Genomic DNA, 21,930 nt, shown 5'->3' with positions numbered 1-21,930 from the left:
AAAGCGATTGCAAGAAGCCATTGCTAGTTCCACATGCCAAATTTTAGCCACTGGCGAGCCAACTTTCTTCTCATACAATACAAGGCTTACACCATCCGCTCTGGATTTCTTTATAGTAAACGGAGTTTCGTTAAATACGCTTGGGATTGAAACTAAGTATGAGCTCTCTTCGGATCACCTACCGATCATAGCAACAGTACATCACAAACCTCAAGCTAAAGCCAGAAAGCAAAATCTGCTCCCTCGAGGTGCATGCCTTGAAGCATTTAAAGATGAGTTGGAACGCAAAATTAACCTTAACATTGACATTAACAGCCCAGATGACATAGAAGATGCAGTCTCAATGTTCATGAGAAACATAAAATGCGCTGCTTCAAATGCTACACCACCCAATCCATGCCCACCAAGACAACGAAACGCTTCTCTCCCGGCAAGTGCTGATGCGCTGTTACGCCTGAAAAGACGAGTAAGAAAGGAATATGCGAGAACCGGTGATGATCGCTTCCATCAGATCTATACAAGATTGTCAAACCGTTTGCAAAAGGTTCTCGCGAAAATCAAACAGAGAAATATAGATGACATCTTAGAAGCTGCTGGGCCAGATGCATCCTTTAACTATACTCTTTGGAAGCTTACGAGCCGCTTCAAGCGAGTAGTTATCCCGAAAATACCAATTAAAGATCCAGCAGGAGGATGGTGTTACTCCAGTCAGCAGAAAGCTGAAGTATTTGCAGACAGTCTAGAGGAAAGATTTAAGCCTTTTAACTTTACATCTGCAGAGACGCGAGCGGCTGTAGAGATGAGTCTAGAAATCCCGTTTCAGATGTCTTTACCAGCAAATCCAGTGACGCTGCAAGAGGTAGAGCAACAAATTAAGAATCTCAAGGTCAAGAAGTCCCCTGGAGAGGATCAACTTGACAACAAGACCTTGAAGCTCTTACCAAAAAGAGCTCTACTGTTTATAGTCTTGCTATTTAACAGTATCTTGAGGATTGGTCACTTCCCAAACTGTTGGAAGACTGCTCTAATCACCATGATCCCAAAGCCGGAAAAGCCGCACTCTAAAGTCAATGGATACAGACCAATTAGTCTACTCTCAGCGTTGGGCAAAATGACAGAAAGGGTGATCCTCAACCGCATTATGAATCTAAAGCCTGTAACTGAAACCATTCCAAAGTGGCATGGTCACGGAACCCCTGAACAGCTTCATCGTGTCGTAAATTTCGCCCTGGATGCTATGGAGCATAAAATGTACACAGTTGCCATTTTTATGGATATTCAGCAAGCTTTTGATAGGGTGTGGCATGATGGCCTCCTATTTAAACTGAAATCCATATTAACGCCGCAGCTTTTCCAACTAGTTCGCAGTTTCCTAGAAGGTAGAAACTTCAGAGTTGTTGTCGATGGAGTCAAATCCTCAAAGCGCCCCATATGTGCAGGCGTACCGCAAGGCAGCGTTCTTGGCCCTACACTATATATGTTATATACAGCTGATATGCCCACTAGTACAGAAATAACTAGATTGGGCGAAAATAATGTGCTGACACTGCAGTGCTGACCAGAAGCCCAAGCATCACCTGTGCCACTGAAGCTCTACAACAATATGTGTCCAGCTTTGAAGACTGGGCTTCAAAATGGAACATAGGCGTAAACAGCAGCAAGTGTGCAACCGTTACTTTTACAACGAGACCCTTGTCCTGCGGAGGCATTACAATGATGGGTTCTACAAGACACAAGCACAAGAGCTCCTATAAATATTTGGGTGTCATTTTGGACAGGAAATTAAAGTTCAAATCCCACATTACCATGGTCAAGCAGTCTATAATGGCGAAAACAAGGAAAATGGCTTGGTTGCTCGCGCCTAGAAATAAATTGTCATTACACAACAAAGTGACAATCTACAAAGCCATACTAAGCCCCATATGGAAATACGGAGTACAAATATATGGAATTGCAGCTACATCCAACTTAAAAAAAATATGTGTGACGCAATCAAAAATTCTAAGGCGTATATCCAACGTACCTTGGTATATACGAAACAAGGATATTGAAAGGGACCTGGGCGTCCCTAAGGTGGGTGATGCTATGAAGCAAAAATGCAGAAAAGTATCTGCAACGCCTCGGTGGTCACTCCAATAGTCTAGCCAGACGTCTCACTGCCAAACCTAGGAAGAGAAGACTGAAACGATACCACCCAACGGATCTACCTAATAGGTCCCATGATTAACAAATAATCTGTCTTGTAAATTTTGTGAAAATGTAATATTGTAAATTTTGAATGTAACGTTGTTCATCGTATGTAAATATCACCTGTGATCTATTGTTTTTTCCCTTTAATGTAAAGCTAGGTTAAGTTGCCACTGAAGGTATCAGCAAACTAGTTTAAACCAAATATACAAATTTTTAATATAAAAAAAAAAAAAAAAAGATAATTCAGTGTTGAGAAGTGAGCTTAAGTGTTGACTAAAGCCCTCTCCATATGGATTATGGCGATGCCACTATTTGGTTTTGGGAAATCAAACCAGAGCGGCCAATAATTGTGTACAGAACGATAACTTGTCTTGTTGAAACGATAAATTTTCCTATTAGAACAAAAAAATTTGTAAACTGAACAATATTTTCTATTGTGGAAATTATTATGTATTTTCTTTTCTTAGTTTCACAAAAACTTGGCAATAAAACGTCAATATGCAGCCGAGGTCATTTTTCTCCTTTTATTTGATACCAAATTTATGTATTTTAAGGCTACATATCAAATTTGGTTGCCTCAGAAAGATTTGGACCTCCATACGGACAGACAGACACAGCTAGATCGACTAGACTATTGATGCTAATCAAAAATACATACACTTAAAGTACTCGGTCCCAAAACGGGCTTAAACTACATAAATTTGGTATCAAAGATTCAAAAAGCCCGCGTATTCGAGTATCCAAAATTCGGCATTTGGCAACACCATCTCAAAATTTGACATCTTTTTTCTAGCCGGAAACAACTACTTTCAGCTATAATCCCGCTAAAAACATTAATTTTCTTTTGTTAATTACTCAAAAACTACGAAATAAATCGCCAAGGCGCATCTGAGGTAGCGCTCGTGGAATTTTTCTCTTTCGTTTGATACCAAATTTATGTAGTTTAAGGGCGTTTTGAGCCCGAGTAACTTAAGTAACTATTTACCTTGTTGAGGTTACAATATTTCTGGATTTTATTGAACAAATATAGTTCAGAATACAATATTCCTCAAATTTATAATTTAGAGTAAAATATTTGGCTACCAGGGCGGTCAAATAACGCGCCGACAACACTGAAATCTAGCTTTAGGCGATTTTTCCACTTTTCAACACTGAAATCTCGAGTAGCTTAAATAAATATTTACCAATATACCATTTTATCCTATGGATGCAGAAGCTCTTGATGAATAGAAAGATTTTGCCACAAGGCCTAGGCCTCAGACCGACATAACAATTGAACTTCAGAAAGAACCCTCTGGACTCATTAGAATTTCGTATAGTCAAATGGGAAGCTGGAACAAATATTTTGATCTTTAAACTGTGAAAAACTACACAAAATAGAGAGAGATAGAGAGAGAGAGGGAGAAAGACAGAGAGAGAGAGGGAGAGAGACAGAGAGAGTGACTAAGGGACTAATTGTCCATTGAGGACAACACAAGCGAACAAAAGAAGCCCGAGGTGGCGAAATGGGAGGCAAACATTTTGTTAATGGTTATTGTTATGGGTCTTCGGTTGCTTTTGGGTTTTTGGCTGCTTAACGGCTCGCCATTTGACTTCAATCGAATATCAGCAAAGCTAATTAAAAACACTCGCAATAAAACGCAATTTGCCAATTGCAATTTAATGCCAATTTCCCTGTTTTCTGCTTCTTTTCTTTCTTTTTTTAAGTTTTTATTAAAAAATATATTTTTATTTTGCCATCTTCTTGCAGGGTCCTTGCCTTATCTTGTCGCTGTCGTTGTCAAAGTTCAAAGTGAAAGACAGCAACAAAAGCGAGAAGAAATAGAAGAAAAACGAAAATTAGAGGAAAAAAAAAGTACGAACAACCGAAGAGAAGGAAAATTTTGCAAGCAAATAATTGGTAAGTTTTTCTGTCTATAGATTTTCTTTTTGGCTGGACTTTTAATTGCTTCAAGAAAAAACTTCAAAAACTTGAAAATGACACTGGCCAAACAGAAGGAAATGGAAAAGCTTCAGCACACCGACTTCACAAATACATTTCCAAATTGTTTGATATAATAAAGTTATTATAATTCGTTGCTTCAAATTGTACATAAATAGTATTTTTGATCTCAATCTGTGTATACTTCTAAGCGGATTATCCAATATATCGATTCGACTCGAGTATTTGTGGTCTCCATTTGGTCTCCAAATGCATAAGTGAATTTGGTATGCCTTTTTTTGGCAAGCGTATTACCAATTCCTTCAATAATTTTCCATTTGAAATTTTTGCTTTCGTCTTCCTCTACGTCTGTCTATTCTTACTTTGACACCCTTCTTTTTTATATCCTTAAGGGCAAACTGAATTTCTGGTTATAAATATTTTGTATTTCATTTTATGCTTTAAATTAATTTATGCCCTTAAGGTTGTTGCCTTTCTTCAGCATGGAAAAAAAAAGCAAACGATAAAAACACTTGAAAAGGGAAAAAAAGAAATATGAAAATGTATTTTATGTTTTTTTATTTTTGTGGGGATCGATTATACACATACATATTCATATATAGCGGGGGAAATCCAAGTGCATAACTATGTTGATTGATGGAAAAATTGGTTGCTTGAATGATTGGAGTCCAAATTACTGCCAGTTTTATCGTCCATATTTCTGGTACTCCCATTCGCGATTGTCCAATGGGCAGACATGTCGCGTCTTCAGCCAACGCGAGATGCAATGGAAATGAAAGGCATGATTGCACATGCCCCAGGCCACGGTGCACTCGTCAAAGGAATTTAAAGTCTGATTTGCCTGACACTCGATGCATAGGTCCATTATGTGATTGCGGCAAATGGCGCAGTTATCAACGGCTATATCCCAGGCCCACAGAGCTACAGCATTCAATTTCTTAACGACAAATCGTTTGTCGTCCGGCTGGCAGTACTTACTGCAAGTCGGTACATCATCCGAAATTTTCATGGCCTTCGCTTTCTCCTCCTCTGTCAAGTTCATCTGGTTAGTGGAACTTGAAGGCTGTGGGACCTCAGTGTCCGGAACAGGGCCAGTAGCGTTCTCTTCCTCCTCGTCCTCTTCTACATAAAGTTCAGCCGAACTGTGATCGCTTTGATCATCCATAGTAATAATTATAGAATATTTTGATTTTGAATAAGAAGTTGTCTTTAAAATTATTGTTGAGTTGTTATATCAACGAGCAGAAGAATTATGGCCAACTAGACGAAAAGTAAGTTTGTCGAGTCATATTAGAGCTGGGAAACCATCGATAGTTTCTCTGTTTTCCGATATGTCGATAGACGCTTGTCGTTATTGATATATCGACGTTTAATTGAGTTTAAGGTAAATATTTACTTAAGTTACTTGCACCCAAAACGCGTTTAAACTACATAAATTTGGTATCAAACGAAAGAGAAAAATTCCACGAGCGCTACCTCAGATGCGCCTTGGCGATTTATTTCGTAGTTTTTGAGTAATCAACAAAAGAATATTAATGTTTTTTATCGGAACTATAGCTAAAAGTAACTGTTTGCGGCTAAAAAAGCTGTCAAATTTTGAGCTAGTGTTGCCAGATGACGAATTTCGAATACTCAAATACGCGGGCTTTTTAAATCTCTTGTTCGCACTATTCTCAATAAATATATAAAAAATTCATCAGCTCGGACTGGATTGTTCTTATTGTTAACAATGCTGGCATGTTTTTGGCAAGTCTTTCATAGTCTTGATCAGAGCCAATTTAAATATACCTAATGAAGTGATTGATCTACTTTCCGGTTGTTCTCAAGGATGTACATATAAGGGAAATTCTGTATCGATGAAACTTATTAGAAGATGCATCTTATTAATAGTCCGACATAGTCAAGAGTATATGTCCATATATAGTATCTTAAAGAATATAGTTTAAGTGTTTGTAACATTGCTTTCATTAGGCAAATTTGAAAAGTTAAGGCTTTAAGTAAATGAAACGAATGACCGTTTATCTGGTCCTTTTTCACTTTAATATACAACTATCCCACATCACATCAATCGGTCGAATGACCTTGTCATGCCTGGCGAACCCTATCTCAAGTCAAATCTCACACAAATACACACACACACACACACACACACTCATACACATGAAATGTTTTCATGTCTACCCAAATTATTGTAGAAGCAGAGTTATCAAGGTCAGAATGCCTAAATTACGCTCATTTTCAGATTTATTTGAACGGTCGGCAGAGTCATGCGATGACGATGATGAGGGGCGTATGGCATGGCACACGGGGCTCAAATTATTTTTGTTGTTGTTATTCTAGCTGAAAAAGGATACGATGAAGGAGCCCAACTGGTTGCTTGTTTGGTGCGTGGCATGCATTTAAAATATGTTCATTACAAAAATGTTTTCTGGCCCTTTTCCACCCCCCGCCGCCCGTTGTTGTCGTCGTCCCACCCATCATAGAACTCAACAGATCAGAACCTTTTTTCCCTTTTTGTGCCCTGCCAAGAAATTTTTGGCATTTTATTAGTAAATTTATTTGCAGTCAGACAGACAAACGAACAGACAACACAACATTGGGACCCTCAAACGCTCAGACAAAACGAAAGCAAAGCAAAGCAGAAACGCCTGTAGCCTGTTGGCATAGCTTGGAAAAACTATTTCCGGCATTAAATTGTCTCCTCCCACCTCGTTTTCGATTTTGATTTTTTCCTTTTTTTTTGTTTTTTGCCCCCTTTTACCCCTTACCACCATCCCGAACCTTACGCCCTCCTCCATAGACCATTCTCTGCGCTTTCATTTTAGTTGCAATTGGGTTCTACTCTCCATCATTTTTTACTCCCATGGCTTTTCTTTTTGTCTTTGTTGTTGTTGCTGTTGTTTCTGTGAATTCCTTTTCTGATTTCGTTTTACGTTGTATTTGATTCCGTTGTGCATTTAATTGGAATTGAAATTGGAACAGTTATTCGTTCACTCGATGCCATTTCGTCAATTTGCGATTACACAAAGTGCAACACAATAAAAAATGAAGTAAGTAAGTCGCCTAGCCGACTTTGGTATACCATGCACCATTGCATATGAGGCTCGTATGTTTCTGGCCCAAATTCAATTCAAATTGGTTAAGAATCAGTAAGCCCAATAAGTGAATGCCGAATTTGATTTCGATAGTCGAAAGATTCTGGGATTGGTTGTGGTGGCAGTGGGCGTGGGTCCAACACAGTGCATACTACATGACTTATGTAACATGAGTCTACGTTCAAAATTTGGCGGATATAGTCTCCGAGATCTAGGTGTTCATGCGGACTGGCGGACCTTCTGCCTGTTACATACATTTTGGCGACTTTAATATACCATTTCACCCTATGGGTGCATGGTATAAAAAGTTTAAAAAAAGGAGAAAAAATAACTGGACTTGACTAGATTTTAAGTGAATCAACTCTCGGTGTACCCCTCGATTGATTCCATTATGTATTGACATTTCTCTCGAGTAACTTTTCTAAATCAACACTGATTTTTGACTAGTGTGACCAACACATTCGAATGACAGGATTTTGGAATAGAGATTTCAAAATTGATTTCACGGAGTAATTGGTATTTAAAATTCGAGTTATTTATATGGTCTTAGGCCACAAATTGATACCCAGTGATTTGATTGCTACAATTTTTCTACTTTTCCATTTTGCCCCCAAAGGTATAATCCATAGTCAACTTCCACTTGAGCCCCAGCGTTTTGAATGTGGTTGTTTTTCTTTTTGTGTGTTGACTTTTATTTTGTCATTTCTTGTTCTGATTCTGCTGTCTCTCTCGCTCTCGCTCTCTCCCTCTCTCTCTTTCCTGGCGACCCTTTTTACTCCACGTGGTCTTCTTTCTGTCTCTTTCTCCTTTGCTATGATAATAAATCGAAATCGAAAGAAATCGAATCGAAATCAGAAAGAAATTTAATTTTTTTGGTTTGAAATCGAGGATAGAAGAATAAAATGAATGCATAATTTAGTTAAGGCATGACTCGTGTATAAAAGAAAGTCGATAGTTAAATAGGTTGACAGATAATTGCAGCCTGTCATCCACCCAAGTACCATAAATAACCGCCCTGTGGCACGTGGCGTTATTAAAGTCGAAGAGACTTGCACCTAGACCGATAGATCCTTGGCTAGGAGAAATACCCTCCCTGTGGGTATTTCTTTGGCTTATTCCCTCCCTGCTTGGACTTTTTCAGTGAAACTGCATAATTATTTGACTAACGGCAAATTGTTAATTTTTATTAGGTACCAATTACAGTTAATACACTTGATAAATGCTGTTAAATTCTTGGAATTGTTTTTTCATGTGTTTTGATGTAAATGTGTATCGATAGATATGATGTAGATAAATATATAGGTATACATATATGTAAGTAATTCATAAATGTATAGATATATATTTATATACATACATAAAATCGATATGAAGAAATGGCACCTCCAAATCGCCTAGTCACTGTCGGATGGCAGTTGTTGTTGTTGCTGCCGCTCTTGTTCCTGCTGTTCCTGCAGCCACTGCTCCAGGATGCGTTTCTTTTGATTGAAGCAATGTGGTGGTATAGGATTATTTGCCATTGTACTTGGAGTGTAGAAAGTGGTCGAAGGTGTTGGAAGAGTAGTGTGCACCAGGTTTCCATTCATTGTGAAGTTTTCTTCTCCATGGTGATGCTGATGGTGATGCTTGTGACGATGATGGTGGTGGTGGTGGTGTTGGTGATGTTGGTGTTGGTGGTTTTGGAGATGCTGATGAAGATGCTGGTGCTGGTGGTGGTGATGATGATGATGATGATGATGATGGCGGCGCTTCCTTTTTTTCAGCAACCAACTGATGCCCATCATTTGGATTTTGTATCTGTAGCTGCTCCACGACATTCAGAGAGTCGGACACAGCCATTAGTTCATTTAGCACACTGTTTTGCAATTGCTGGACATTTGAATCGTCCTCTGCTTCTGCATCTACTTGCTCTGTCTCGGCGTCCGTGTCGATCAGATCAATCACCTCGTTCACCTGCCCCTCCTCTGCAGACTTGTCACGCTTCGAGTGCTTTTTAGATTTTTTCGACTTTTTCGATTTGCGTTTAACCGGCATTTCCGAATCATTTGCTTGCACAGAGTCAGCTTCGGCCAACATTGGCATACTCGGCAACTTAATGACAGAATGCTCTTCCAAATCTTCTTCAATCGGTTCCTTCAGTTCTTTTTCCATTTGAAGACGCCGGCTCTTACGTTCTTGACTAAATGACGAGGCATTTTTTTTGCTTTTATTTGGACTCTCGACTGGAACTGCTTTTTCTATATATGTATCGAATAAATATAATTATTTATATTATAAATATTGAAATATTAAATGACAAACTTACTAGTTTCATTTCCAGCTTTTTTAGTTAAGCTTCCGTGCCATATCTCCATGTTTGTAGATTCCATTTTTTTTTTTCTTTCTATTAATTTCGAGAACAACTGCCAGGTACGAGCTGAAGCAAGCAAATGAAATCCCCTTTCCCTGTATTGCTCTGACGTTGACTTTCCTTTTTGACTCAAACTCCAAAGCCTACTGCTCCAATCAAATATCTTAAACACTCAATTGCTCTCCATCCCTTTTCCCCTTTTTTTCCGTCTATCTCTATCTCTTTCTCACTCGAACCATTTGAGACGATTGAGCTATGAAATTCTATACTCTCGTCCAGACGCCGCCATTTGTATTGAAACACCATTTATTGTTTACGCGTCTTCCACAGAAATTGTTTTTACTAAAAAACTGCATAAATATACATATGTACATACATAATAATTTATCTAAAATATACATATAAACATTATCGCAAGTCGATATCAGTTGCCAATTTCAGGGGTGGGTAATCGAGATTGAAACCTCAGCATAATCGATTTTGAGTGACATTGACAAAATGTAAGAATTAACGAATTTGCATTAAATTATCTCAAACTAAAAGAGAGAAAGTCAAAAAGCAAAAGCTGTGAAATAAGTTCTAACAGATAATGCAAATTACATAATATTCTATTTGACATTCTTCTATATACCATACATGTGATATACATAAGATGAATTGTCTATTTTTGAAACCAAGCAAACACGTGTTTCTCAAATGGTTTGTTATTGAGTTAAGTTTCCGTTTGTTCTGTGTTTGTTATCGATTACGGTCCCCTTCGATTTTATCGATGTTTAAAGTGTCAAATTCGATAGTATCGATACTATCGTTGACAATTTAACTAATTGATACTTAATTTCTGCCTCTTGTTATTGATGATGATAATATTCAAAATGACCATAACTATCGATGGTGTCACAAAACAGCATAAAGTCGATACCTCGATAGTGACATCGGTAGGTTGCCATCCCCCCCCATCCCCAATTACTACCATGTAGGTGCAAAACCTGCCAAGTTGGCTTCAAAGTGAGCAATTGAGCCGCTATACAACATGTGCACACTTTGGCTACTGTCTGAAAAACAGAAGAAGAGAAAAAAACCAACAAAATTAAAGCCTTGCACATACGAGGTATGTTCTAACAGTTAACCTGACTGCAGGCAGTCTAACAAAAGCTCATGGTAAAAAAGAAACTGTAAGAAAAACTTTGTCATTTAGGTGGAAAATTCCCCCGGTTGCCCTGGCCCTTTTTCTAAGCAACGAATTAATACCGAAATATCGATGTAAACAAGACGAATGGAATGTGGTTTTCTACTTTCTAAACAAACCTCGTTGATATGTATAGGATTAGATCATGTTGCACACACATAGTGCACTCTCTCCTTGACTGTCAATGCTGTTCGCTTTTAGCCGGAATATTGCATGGCTATCAAGTGTTTGACATGGTTGTGGGTGTGTGTGGTGACGTCGTGACGGATTGAAGGAGTGTGCTAGAAAACAGAGAATCAATTTCATAAATCATTCAAAATGTGTCGACATGACAACTGTGCGGCGATATTGGTAGTTGCCTTTTGTCTCTCCGTTGTTGCGAATATGCAGCCACACTTCCAGTTGTGCTCCAATCCAATATCTAATTATCATTACCAGTAGCTACATCCCAATTGAAAAAATTGTCACTTCGCCGCATTCCCAAGCGGCAAACGAGCTGGCCTAATCGGCGGCCCAACCACTCGCTTGCTCGACACTCTCTTGAATCTGGCAACAATCAGTTGTGACATTTCAAAGCTCCAGGACCAGGTTGTTGTGCTTAAACGCACCGCCCACACCACATGTCCCCCTTGGGAAGAAGTGCTGTCAGGGGGTCCGGTGCGTAGACAATTGGGACAGAGCGAAGCGTGTGATAAAGAAATAAGAGAGGGGGCCAAAGCGGACTGTTGACAGCAGCTCAGAGGACCCAAACACACGTATAACACACAGTTTTCCCAGTGGCTTTGGGTATGGTGTCTGTGTTTTTTTTTCTTTCTTTGTTTTTCTTTTTTCGGCCTGTGGTAAGCCGTCTCAGTTTTTCTTTCTCTCTGTCTCCCACACTGAGTCTGTCTCTGGCTATATCTTCTTTTCTCATCATTCCTGTCTCTTTTTTTTTCAGGGGTTTTCCCAAACTTCCTGTCAAATTTCATTTGCACTTCTTCCGGCTGTGCTCCTCTTTAATAATATTTGTTTTGTGTGGGTGATGACGCCTGCACTTTTTCTCTCATTTTTTCTTTTCTTCACGTCTTTGTGCTGTGTTCTTTGCTTGGTTCGTCTATGTTTTTTTTCCTTACGGCTCATACTTAATCGCCGTGCTGGAATTTAATAATTTTAAGTGAAAAGCCAGGGTCCTTGCCATTAATTTTTTGCCGTTTTCCTTTTTCTTTTCCTTTCCTTTTTTCAAGACAGCTTTTCAACAATTTTTACACCTGTTTGTCACTTTTGTTGTTGCTCTTGTTGTTGAGTGAATAAGTGGCGAGAGATGCTCCGCTTTCAGCTCCAGCATTTCCATCTCCGCCGTTGCCTGATGGCTCATCTTCTTCTTCATGGTGGGTCTCTCCCTTCTTCTGCTTCTCCACATTGTTCACTCATGCCTATAATTATATTAGGGCTAAGAGCTGTTCTCTTACTCCCCTCTCGCATTCTCTTCTCCTGCCTTTGATCCTTTTTCTTAGACTTGGCTCAACTTTGACTTGAGCTACTTTTTTTGTTCTTGACTCCTCCATTGTGCGTCTCAATGGCCTCTTATTTATTTGAAACGTTCTCATGTTCGTTTTGCTTTAATATTCATATTTCAATTCAAGAAGCTACCTTTCTGTTGGCCAACAGAACTGTGGACAACATATCCGCAATATTTGTCCATGGTCCTTAAATACTCTGCACGCGCGAGGCCATAAATAAAAGTCAATCCATCGAAAAGTTATCTTAGCAAACTTGTGAACAACATGCGGGCTCTTTGTTGGCCTGAACTTAGATGAAGACCTGTCTTGTTCTTATTTACAAACTGAAATGGAATATGTTTCTTCCAATATCATCAAACCTATGGCTAATCAACGCTCTCTCTGAAAGAATTCGTTAAGGCATTTCTTTTATCCTTGGCATTGGAGGCTCAAGTGATTTGTCAACCTGAGTGAACCAAAGAGGTGAAGAGAGCTTTCTGCAATTTACTAAACCGAAAATGTTGAATAAAAATAAATTATAATATCCCATCAAATTGATATTAAATTAGTTGTTGAGCCCCTAAACGGTTATCAAGAGCTCAGTCTCGGCTCCTCTATGACCTTTGACATAGAAACGGAATGTTGAAGGTGCTAAGTTCAACAATGGAGATCCAAAGGCCATTTGCCCCATGCAGTAGCTATCATTAGCTCCATAAACAACACAACAGCCACACGCACACACACACACACAGACACACACACATAGACACCGATAGAGGAATATATGTACATACACATATTTTTACAGCATTTTATTATAGTTGGCGTATCAGCTTTTTCTATATTTGTTTCGCATTCGTATCAAATGGCATTTGCACATTCATGGAATTGTTTTTATTACTACACACACACACACTCACATCTATATAGATATAAGCATGTATGTTTACCTATGTATGTATGTATAAGCCAGGCAATGCGTTTGTTTGTTTGTTGCTTGTCCGTTTGTTGGTTATTCTTTTATATAGAAAAATCGCTGATATAGCGTAAATAAATGGTACAACATGGCGTTTATATGTTGTAACACACAGGCGTACCGAATAAACTCGTACATCTACCTGACAATAAGTATTAACCTTCCGTTGCCCCACGTTGGGCGCCAACTTTTCATTTGGTTTGAGTTAAGAGGGATTTCCGTTGGCTCCACTGCATTCTTTTCTTTCTTTCATTCCTTTTTTTTTTTGCGTATACCTCAAAGTCCATGCATTTATATATACAGACATATGTACATATGTATATGTATTCGTATTGTGTGTGTGTTCCTTGTCGATATTGTTGGCATCGTTTCCTTCGTTATTGGCTTCAGCCTTTGGAGCATTGGTGTTGGCTTTTATCTCCTTACTAGTTTGCTGTCCATGCTTTTGGCTCTGTCGCTCTGTTCTTATCGTTGCAGTTGTTGCATTTCATTTTCATTTTTCCCATTTATAGTTAGACAAAGCTTACGCCATTACTCTTTACCCTCCCTTCCATTGACATGTCATGTTGTTTATCCGTTAGTTCGTTCATTCGTTTATTTGTTCGCTGGCTGGCTCATTTGTTCGTTTATTTTGTAAAAATTTATCGATAATTTGTCAATGTGAATTATACTATTAGACGGAACAAAACGTGGATTAAGTTGCCATGGCGAAATGCAATCCATGTTCAAATGCCAATCGCTCATCTTTTTTGTTTATGTTCACGATTTTGGTGAAATTTCAAACATGTAACTGGGAAATAGGGCCCCATTCGAAATATGCAAATATTTTACCATTTTGACATAGCAGAAATGATGGAATGAGATATCGTTTTGCATTTGTATTAAAGTCAAATTCATTTTAGACTTTTTTTTTTATCAGGTAATGCATAAAACCTGATCGCTTGCCAATGTTTAATTTCTGAAGGCCCTTCACAAGATGTGCAATTGTTTCAAATGAGTTTTCTCATTCGAGCTTAAGTTAACTTCCTCATGGCTGACAAATGGCCCATTGCTATGGCTTAACTTTGATATATTTAGCTCATTATCAATGCGACAATCTCAACGTTAAGCTATATAGAGAAACTGATAAAATTAAAGCCAGAGATAAAGATAAAGCTAAAGTCATGTCAGGGAAACGCACAGCGTAAAATCGAATATAAACTCCAATGAAACTGACTGAAATAATATTTCAAATCACTTCGAGTGCACAAACAAAACAAAAAAATGATAATAAAAATAAGCATAAAAAGTTAAATGCAAAACCAAAAATAAAAAAAAAAAAAAAAAAACACACACACACACACAAAATGGGAATCAGAAAAGTTTTTCAGTTTTATACACACACACCCTGACGAGAGGGGGGCGAATGGGAAATACTCCACAAAACAGTTTGAGAGGCAGCGGGGTATATAAATCTAAATGAGCTTACTGTTTGGGAGAACCAGAAAAAAAAAAAAAAAAAAAAACACACACACACACTGATATAAAAAAGAAGATTTATTGTTTGATTGTAACACAGAGTCACGCCTCCCCCCCTCTCGGCATTATCCGTGGCACAAACGCCTCCCAAAATGCCTGTCGATTTTATGAATTTTATTTCCAGTTTGAAACCATAAAACATTCAAATACCCCAAATGCCGCCAAGTTGAGTAACAAATTTCGTGCGATTTTATCCTTTTTGGGTGAGAATTGAATTCTTTTTTGGTTTTTTTTGATTATAAAGCCAACATCAATTTGCCCAGAGCCAACAGCAGCACCCTTCGACTCCGCGTACCATTCCCATCCCTCTACTACCCACATTTATTACAATTTTCGCAATTGTTCAACTGAAAAACTGAACAAAAAAAAGAAAAGCAGAAACAACAAAAACAAAATGTGGATAAAGAAAAAGCCCAGTCGATGAACGCCATCAAAGGGGAAAGTAGACGACCTTGGAAATACCCTGTAATAGTCCATCTAAAACAATTGGGAAATACTTATATCTTTTGAGGATTCCCTGTTTAATTCATCTGTGGGAGTCACGAAGCATATCTAACCATATGAAACAAAAAAGAACAATAAATAAATCTTGAATTCTATATCTTATCACATTATCAGTCGATCTTGATCTACCATTTGTGCGGTGGATACAGGGTATTATTAAAATGAAAGGAAAGGAAACATTTTAGCCCATCCAATGCACACATGAAATGCGCATTATATATCGCATATATGTATGTACAATACACATATTTATAAATACATTTATTCATTTGTGTAATGTTTTGTAATATTTTTTTATTATTTTTTTTGCAGATTAACATGTTTACGCTGGACAACGGGTAAGTTGTATGCTCTAAAACAGCCCTTTAGCCCTAGAGAAAATTGCATTGTTCTTGAGTTTTCGAATGCTTAAAGCCTGGGCAACTTATGTTAATCGAGGACTTAGCCTTTTGACCAATTGCCTCTCATTTCCCTCCCCCATAATATGTGTCTGTCTGTGACTGTGTTTGAGTGTGTTATCCATGTATTGCTGGGAGACTTAACATTTGAATCCTTCTCGCTGGTTCCCGCAATTAACACATTATTTCAATATTGCCTTAGGTAAATTCGCATTTTCCGATTATGGGCCAAAATGCGGTCAGTTTGTAGCAGAACAATAGCCAACTAACTAGATAGTGCAGTTATAATAACTTTATTTTTAAACAAGTTCAATGTGATTTATTGTTCTCTTATTATCAGACTCTAGAATTGTAATGTCAGAATTTGAATTTTCGTATTTCAACATTTTGTTAACTATAAAGATCGAGAGTATCTTATGGACATCTCTAAACGACTTTAGGTTAGAGACCACTTAACATAAGTCTATCGTTAGTTAGTTAAAAGGAAACTTTTCACACTTCACATCTATGGGTCGAAGCATTTTTCGTGAGATTATTTTTCTTCGTTTTAATTTTTATTTTGTCTGTTTGAAACAGACCAGAAAAATAACAGAAGAGAAAAAGTCGAAATGTGCATAAAAATTGCCCAATTTTCATCTTATAAATATAAACATTTCATTTTCCACTTTTGCCAGTTTCCTTCGTTTCGTCTTTATGGGAAAAATAATTAACATGTTAGTTTGAGTTTGAGTCATAAAATACTCACACACAGCCACTTCCGCCCTTATAAACCTATACATATGTAGAAACACACTTTTATGTAGGTATATATATATATAAGTATATATCTAGATACATATGTATGTACAATATAGGGACAAAGCGAGAGAGAGAGCGCAAAATTCCGTTGAACAATTTCTGATTCTTCCTTCTTTCTCTGTTTCCCTATTCTTCTTGCCTTATTTCTTTTCCTTGTGTAAGAAAATTTTCTGCATTTTAATGGCAAAAATGTGTAAGAAATCAAAACATGCCACAAGGAGAGAAACGAAAGAAAAAATAAACTGGAAAGTAAAAATAATGCCAGCAACTTTACAACAACTTTGAAATACCCTACAAAAAGACGGAACTCTCTAAGTGAATACAAAATTAGGCAAACCAAAAGGATAACAAACGAATCGACCAAGCTCCAGCTGTCAGTTGGTGCCGACGTTTGTCGATATACCCTGCCCAAAGCAAGAGTAGGCAAACAGTAAGAAAAGGCAAGAAAAAGGAAGCCGGAGCAAACGTCAGGCAACAAGAAACAAGTTGGCTAAAAAGCAAAAGCGGCAACAACATGAGAACTACTCGGCAGCAGCAACAATAAGTGACGTATACAAATAGTCGTAAATATATGTAAACACACACACACACACACATACAAACAAACATATATTTTTGTTTGTTTCTTTTTATACTATAGTTATATACTATACTTTCTATATGTTTAGGAAGAAACTTAAAAACAAGCTCACATCCTTCACATACATACGTATGTATAGATTCATATGTACGTGCACAGTGCATGCAAAATGTATGCAGTTTTGGCCGGCCTCCCTATGGCATTTTTTGAAGAGGCAGACAAAGTTAGTTAGTTCTGGTAAAATCAGATTTTATTTATTTTTTTGGACTCCCCAAATCTGAAATATAATTTAAGTTTGAAAACATTTCCCAAATGCCATAAATATGGAAATGAAATGAATTCGAGTACACACACACATACAAATACACAAATGTACCTACAACTACAAAGCATTTCCAGGTATATGAAAGATAAACTTTCTGAAGCCAATTAAAATGACTTTGGCATGTAAAAACAAAAAAACAACTCTATGGAGTTATTAGAGTTCATATATGTATGTAAATATGGCCAAAAAAAAAAACTTTAGCCTAAAATTTGTTAACCAACTATTCCAGCTTTGCCAAGATAATAATTTTTAATAATCCTTTAGTCCACTTTTTTCTTTGTCTTCACTAAACTTAATGAGCTAAACCAGCCAGACAATGTCGGAAATGTCAACGACATTGCATCTATTGCATTTCTCACTTTTATTCGGTGTCTGCTCTTCTTTCTCGCTCTCAATCGCTGTCTCTCTTGGCGGCACTTTGTATGCAAATTGCACTCGATTTGCATACTTTTCGTATGCAGTGTACACTTATACATGTCTGTGTGTGTGTGTGACATCTATATGAAAGGCCCCCATGAGCAGTAGTTAAAGCAACAGAAACAGACCCATGCCCTATTAGAATGCAACTTTACTCTTACCTAACTCCTCTCCAGCTCAGCTCAGCTCAGCTCCCTTTTTACTTCTACGATTCACTCCTTTAGCCCCCTGCTTCGGCTTCACCTCATATTGATGACAAATCGAATTCAAAATGAAAGCAAGTCTTAGTGCTCATTCGGCGCAAGACCAAACAAAGGATTGCCATTCACTTCATTGCCTTATTGATATTTATGCATAATATATGTAACAACAAATAACAGAAAAAAAATTAACAATATTTCTCGTTCTGTTTTATTTAATCAGAGTACACAAAAAAATAAAACGACACAGAGAATAACGTAATTCTCTTGTCTTGTTGCCTCTGGCTGCCTCATCGAACTGGTTAATGTAAATGACATTTGACCTAATTGCATTTTACAACATTTCAACACCAATGTTCGACAAATTAATCAAAATACAATACCCGGCAAATTAACCCCACTTCAAAAGTGACAGAATTAATTAAGAATCAATATGTCCATCAGAATTCTAACCATATTAGGTTAACAATGCATATTTACAACTTTAGACTTTAGTAAAAAAGTAGCTAGTGAAATTTATTGGCCAACCTTGACTATTCTACATGCACTAATTAGTAGTTAGTAGATGGGTTAAGCCAGGGCTCAAGTCAACCAGAATACACATTTATCCTTGTATCTGTTAATTTCCGCATTACGGCTAGCGTGTGGCCCAAAAAGGAAAACCCCTTTAATTTTCATTAGAGCCAAAAAGTAAGAAAGAGAGGGAGAGAGAGAGAGAGAGAGAGAGAGAGAGAGAGAGAAATGCACTGCCCACCGAAATAAATTTGCAATTAAATCAGTTAGACACTAAAATAATTCACTAACTGAGGTTAAGACAAAAAATAGAGCACAGGAGAATTACACAAGTCTTCTGTGATTTAGATTAGATTAGTTTGATTCCTAGTTTTAGCATAAGGCTTAAGACATTAAGCACCAATCGGCAATTAGCTATTATCAATAACATTTCGATATTTTCACTTGCAACATCTGCTTGAAATTGTTTTAAAATTTAAACTCTATTGACTCTACCTGATAACCATAAAACGTTTGGCAAGAACGAAAGTGGAGTACTCGAACAACACTGGCCAATTTGTCAGGATGAAGCAGCTATGACGTCATAGCCATATTGTTCTCTTTCTTATCAATTTGTCAACGCCTTCGTTTTGTTGAGTTGTGGGAGGCAACTGAATAAGCAGACTAACTAAGGGCTTAGCTTTACATTGATAGTGAACAAGAAGGAGAGAAATGAAATTACTAAGCAGCTCAGACTTCGTCTTGAAAGTGTGTGTTTGTGTGTGTGTGTGTGTGTGCTTTTTCTTCTATTCTATCTATTTTTCAAACATTTTGTTGTTGTCGTTGTTCTCTACTCAACATCAAAGTAGTCGCCGCCGTGGTTGTCTAGACGCGACAAATGGCTCTACTTCTTCTCTGCCTCTCTGCCCGTTCTCTCTGACTGCCGCTTGATGTTTTTTTTCTTCTTTTTTTACACTGTGCGGAAAATTGTATATGTGTGTATAAATAAACACATTCCCTTAACGGCAGTAAAAAAAAATTGCTTAGAAAAGAGAAATGGCAATTTACTTTTTCCTGGGTGTTTCCTCATCTTTTTCACTAAGCGACAAGAAAAACATGAAGAAACTAAAGGAGAACTATAAAAAGCAGAACTAAAATTTTATGCCATAAAAATTGTTGTCTCGAGATTTGAGGAGAAACCCCAAAATAAGCAGAAAGAAAGGGTTACAGAATGTTTTTCCGGTTAACCCACAGGTCTTTAGCATTTCCAATAGAAAAGACGCCAAATGGCTGCCAGAGACTTGTTTTTTAATGGAATTGGAGGGTGGGGGGGGCCAGGTATCAGAAATGATTACTGATTGAGAGCCATCAGGCAAATATCAAGGACATATTGAAGACGGGACAGAAGCTCCAACAATCTGCACAAGCGCTTTACGTTTTAATAGGTATTAATAACATTGGATCTTCTGTCAAAAGTAATTTTTCAAGCTCAGCACCAGCTCTCTACCACAGGTGCTACGCTGGCTAAAGCTGGCTCTACAAACAACAGCGAAAACAATAAAAAAGACGTTTTGTTTAATAGCTTAAATAACTCATCAACAGGACACAGGCGATAGACGAAAGGCGAGAGGTAAAAAATAAAATAAAGAGCGATGAAATGGATAAGAGGAGAAGGACTTTCTATCAATTGCATTCTATGTATATAATATATTTAAATTTTTGTAAATGCCTAGCTAAAAAGTCTCTACATCACACATACACATACACTCTCTCTCTCTCTCGCTCTCAGCATCTGACTTTTTTGGTATATTGCTCATACGCCGTATTGGCCACAGAGCAGCACAGAGAATAGCACCAACGGCAATAACAACAATCCTCACTGGCAAAGTGAGGTCAAAGCCCACATCCGGTTTGGCTAGACCAAAAAACCGACCACACAAAATTGGGCTAGACAAAACGAAAACGAAATAGCCGAAAGGAAACACAAAGAGAACAAAAAAAAGCTACCTTAAAACGCAATAAGTTTAAAACGAAACAAAAAATGCAGAATCGCTTAAAAAATTAATTTCATTTCCATTTGTTAAGAGCTTTTCAAAGAATTTTCCTAGGCTCCTGCAATTCCACTCAAATGGGTTCAAAGCCCTGGGTTTCAGTTAGAAGATGATTGTTGAAATGGCTAAAAGTTTCCTTCGTTATGAATATTTAAATGTCTAAAAGGGTCTGGACTCGTCTATGTGCTAATGCATATTGATCTGGTGCCTTTATTGATACATTAAATAATGTTTTACATGAAATTTTGCAAGGAAATTCGCAATATTTAACAATTCATTATGAATAAATGTTGAATGAAAATCGTTGCCTACTTATCAGCTGATTGAAACGTAAATCTTGAACTAATGATGAATTGCAGTTAACATTTGCATTGGCCTGCTTCTGTGAGTGTGTGTGTGTGTGTGTGTGTGTGTTTGTATTGGGGCAAGAGAACATTCACATACATTGATTCTCTTGCCCAACCATCCCTTCGCTATGGCTAGTCATTACAAACACATGTGTATGTATACCCTTGTGTACGTGTGTGTGTGTTTGTGTGCTTCGCGTTTTGTATCTCATGCATATTGAACGAGATTGCTTGTAAACAAAGCCTAAGCATTGTAACCACAACTTAACCACACCCCCACCCCCCATCCACATTGTCTGCTCCCGCCTCCACAATCCACCCAGCCCATTTTGTGTGCTGTGTCTCAATCTGCTTGCTATTAATACAACGACTTGACTTGGCAGGCAACCTGTTAGTTGCACATGCCGCCATTTCGCATTAGGCATTAGACATTAGACATTGTCCGACCATTCCATACACTTGAGGGCCCCGACAGCCAACCGATGCGGGGGGCTCGAGCCAACATTTATACTGTCAACATTCTTGCATTGCGTTGTTGTTGGTGTTGGTGTTGCTGCTGGCGTTGGCGTTGGTATTGGTGTTGGTGGTAATGGTCATCGTGGACAATTCTCCACTTTGTCGTTGCTAACAGCAATTTGTGGTTTGGTTTCTTTGAATTTTCTTTTGACTTGATGATGCAATGGAATTTATATCTACCCGCACATACAGCTATGCAAACATACATACACACATACGTATACATATGCACATACTGTTGTGGCTCCTCCATTTGCCATCAAGATAGATTTACGATGGGGTCAGTAAACAACAAAAATTCTACAAATTTTGCAGTTTACTATGTGACAGTCCAGTGAGAGCATCTGACTTTTACACTGAAAGAAAATTGATCAAGTAATTGAGACGAATATTGCCAAAAGGAACTGAGAAATCAAAAGAATCTTAATTTGAATTACATATTCTGGTAAAGATGAATGTACATACATGTCAGAGGGTATCTTTAGGTCGGCATCACCAATTGACTTATGAAATTTTCGTTCTTCCATCCATCTAGTTAATTTTGACTCCATATCATATATATGAATC

The 21,930-nt window shown here is 37.8% G+C and overlaps 3 protein-coding genes across 3 annotated transcripts in view; 1 reads left to right on the top strand and 2 right to left on the bottom strand.

Annotated features, from left to right (window-relative positions):
- Positions 1-21,930, top strand: part of kek5 (kekkon 5) — a 157,055-nt gene that overhangs the window by 121,688 nt on the left and 13,437 nt on the right. The window contains exons 3-4 of the mRNA XM_068298348.1: positions 3,941-4,090; positions 15,552-15,577. The gene's annotated coding sequence lies outside the window, so the exon portion shown is untranslated. The remainder of the gene's footprint in view (positions 1-3,940; positions 4,091-15,551; positions 15,578-21,930) is intronic.
- LOC137583456 (RING-box protein 1-like) lies at positions 4,480-5,425 on the bottom strand. The gene is made up of 2 exons (XM_068298502.1): positions 4,721-5,425; positions 4,480-4,643 (listed from the first exon to the last, which is right to left on the bottom strand). Exon 1 carries the CDS (start codon positions 5,295-5,297, stop codon positions 4,818-4,820), a length of 480 nt encoding a protein of 159 aa, XP_068154603.1. The 5' UTR covers positions 5,298-5,425; the 3' UTR covers positions 4,480-4,643; positions 4,721-4,817.
- On the bottom strand, positions 8,382-9,853 carry LOC137583455 (nucleolar and coiled-body phosphoprotein 1-like). The gene is made up of 2 exons (XM_068298501.1): positions 9,533-9,853; positions 8,382-9,464 (listed from the first exon to the last, which is right to left on the bottom strand). The coding sequence occupies exons 1-2, from the start codon at positions 9,594-9,596 to the stop codon at positions 8,737-8,739; spliced, it is 792 nt and encodes a 263-aa protein (XP_068154602.1). The 5' UTR covers positions 9,597-9,853; the 3' UTR covers positions 8,382-8,736.

Source organism: Drosophila tropicalis, unplaced genomic scaffold (genome assembly GCF_018151085.1).
Source record: "Drosophila tropicalis isolate 14030-0801.00 unplaced genomic scaffold, ASM1815108v1 contig_867, whole genome shotgun sequence".
Taxonomy (NCBI): domain Eukaryota; kingdom Metazoa; phylum Arthropoda; class Insecta; order Diptera; family Drosophilidae; genus Drosophila; species Drosophila tropicalis.
This window is presented reverse-complemented; position numbering and strand designations above follow the sequence as displayed.

Coding starts and splice junctions, on each gene's coding strand:
- LOC137583456 (XM_068298502.1), bottom strand. CDS start 5,297: ATGGATGATCAAAGCGATCACAGTTCGGCTGAACTTTATGTAGAAGAG.
- LOC137583455 (XM_068298501.1), bottom strand. CDS start 9,596: ATGGAATCTACAAACATGGAGATATGGCACGGAAGCTTAACTAAAAAA. Junction 9,465..9,532: donor AAAAGCTGGAAATGAAACTA/GTAAGTTTGTCA, acceptor ATACATATATAG/AAAAAGCAGTTCCAGTCGAG.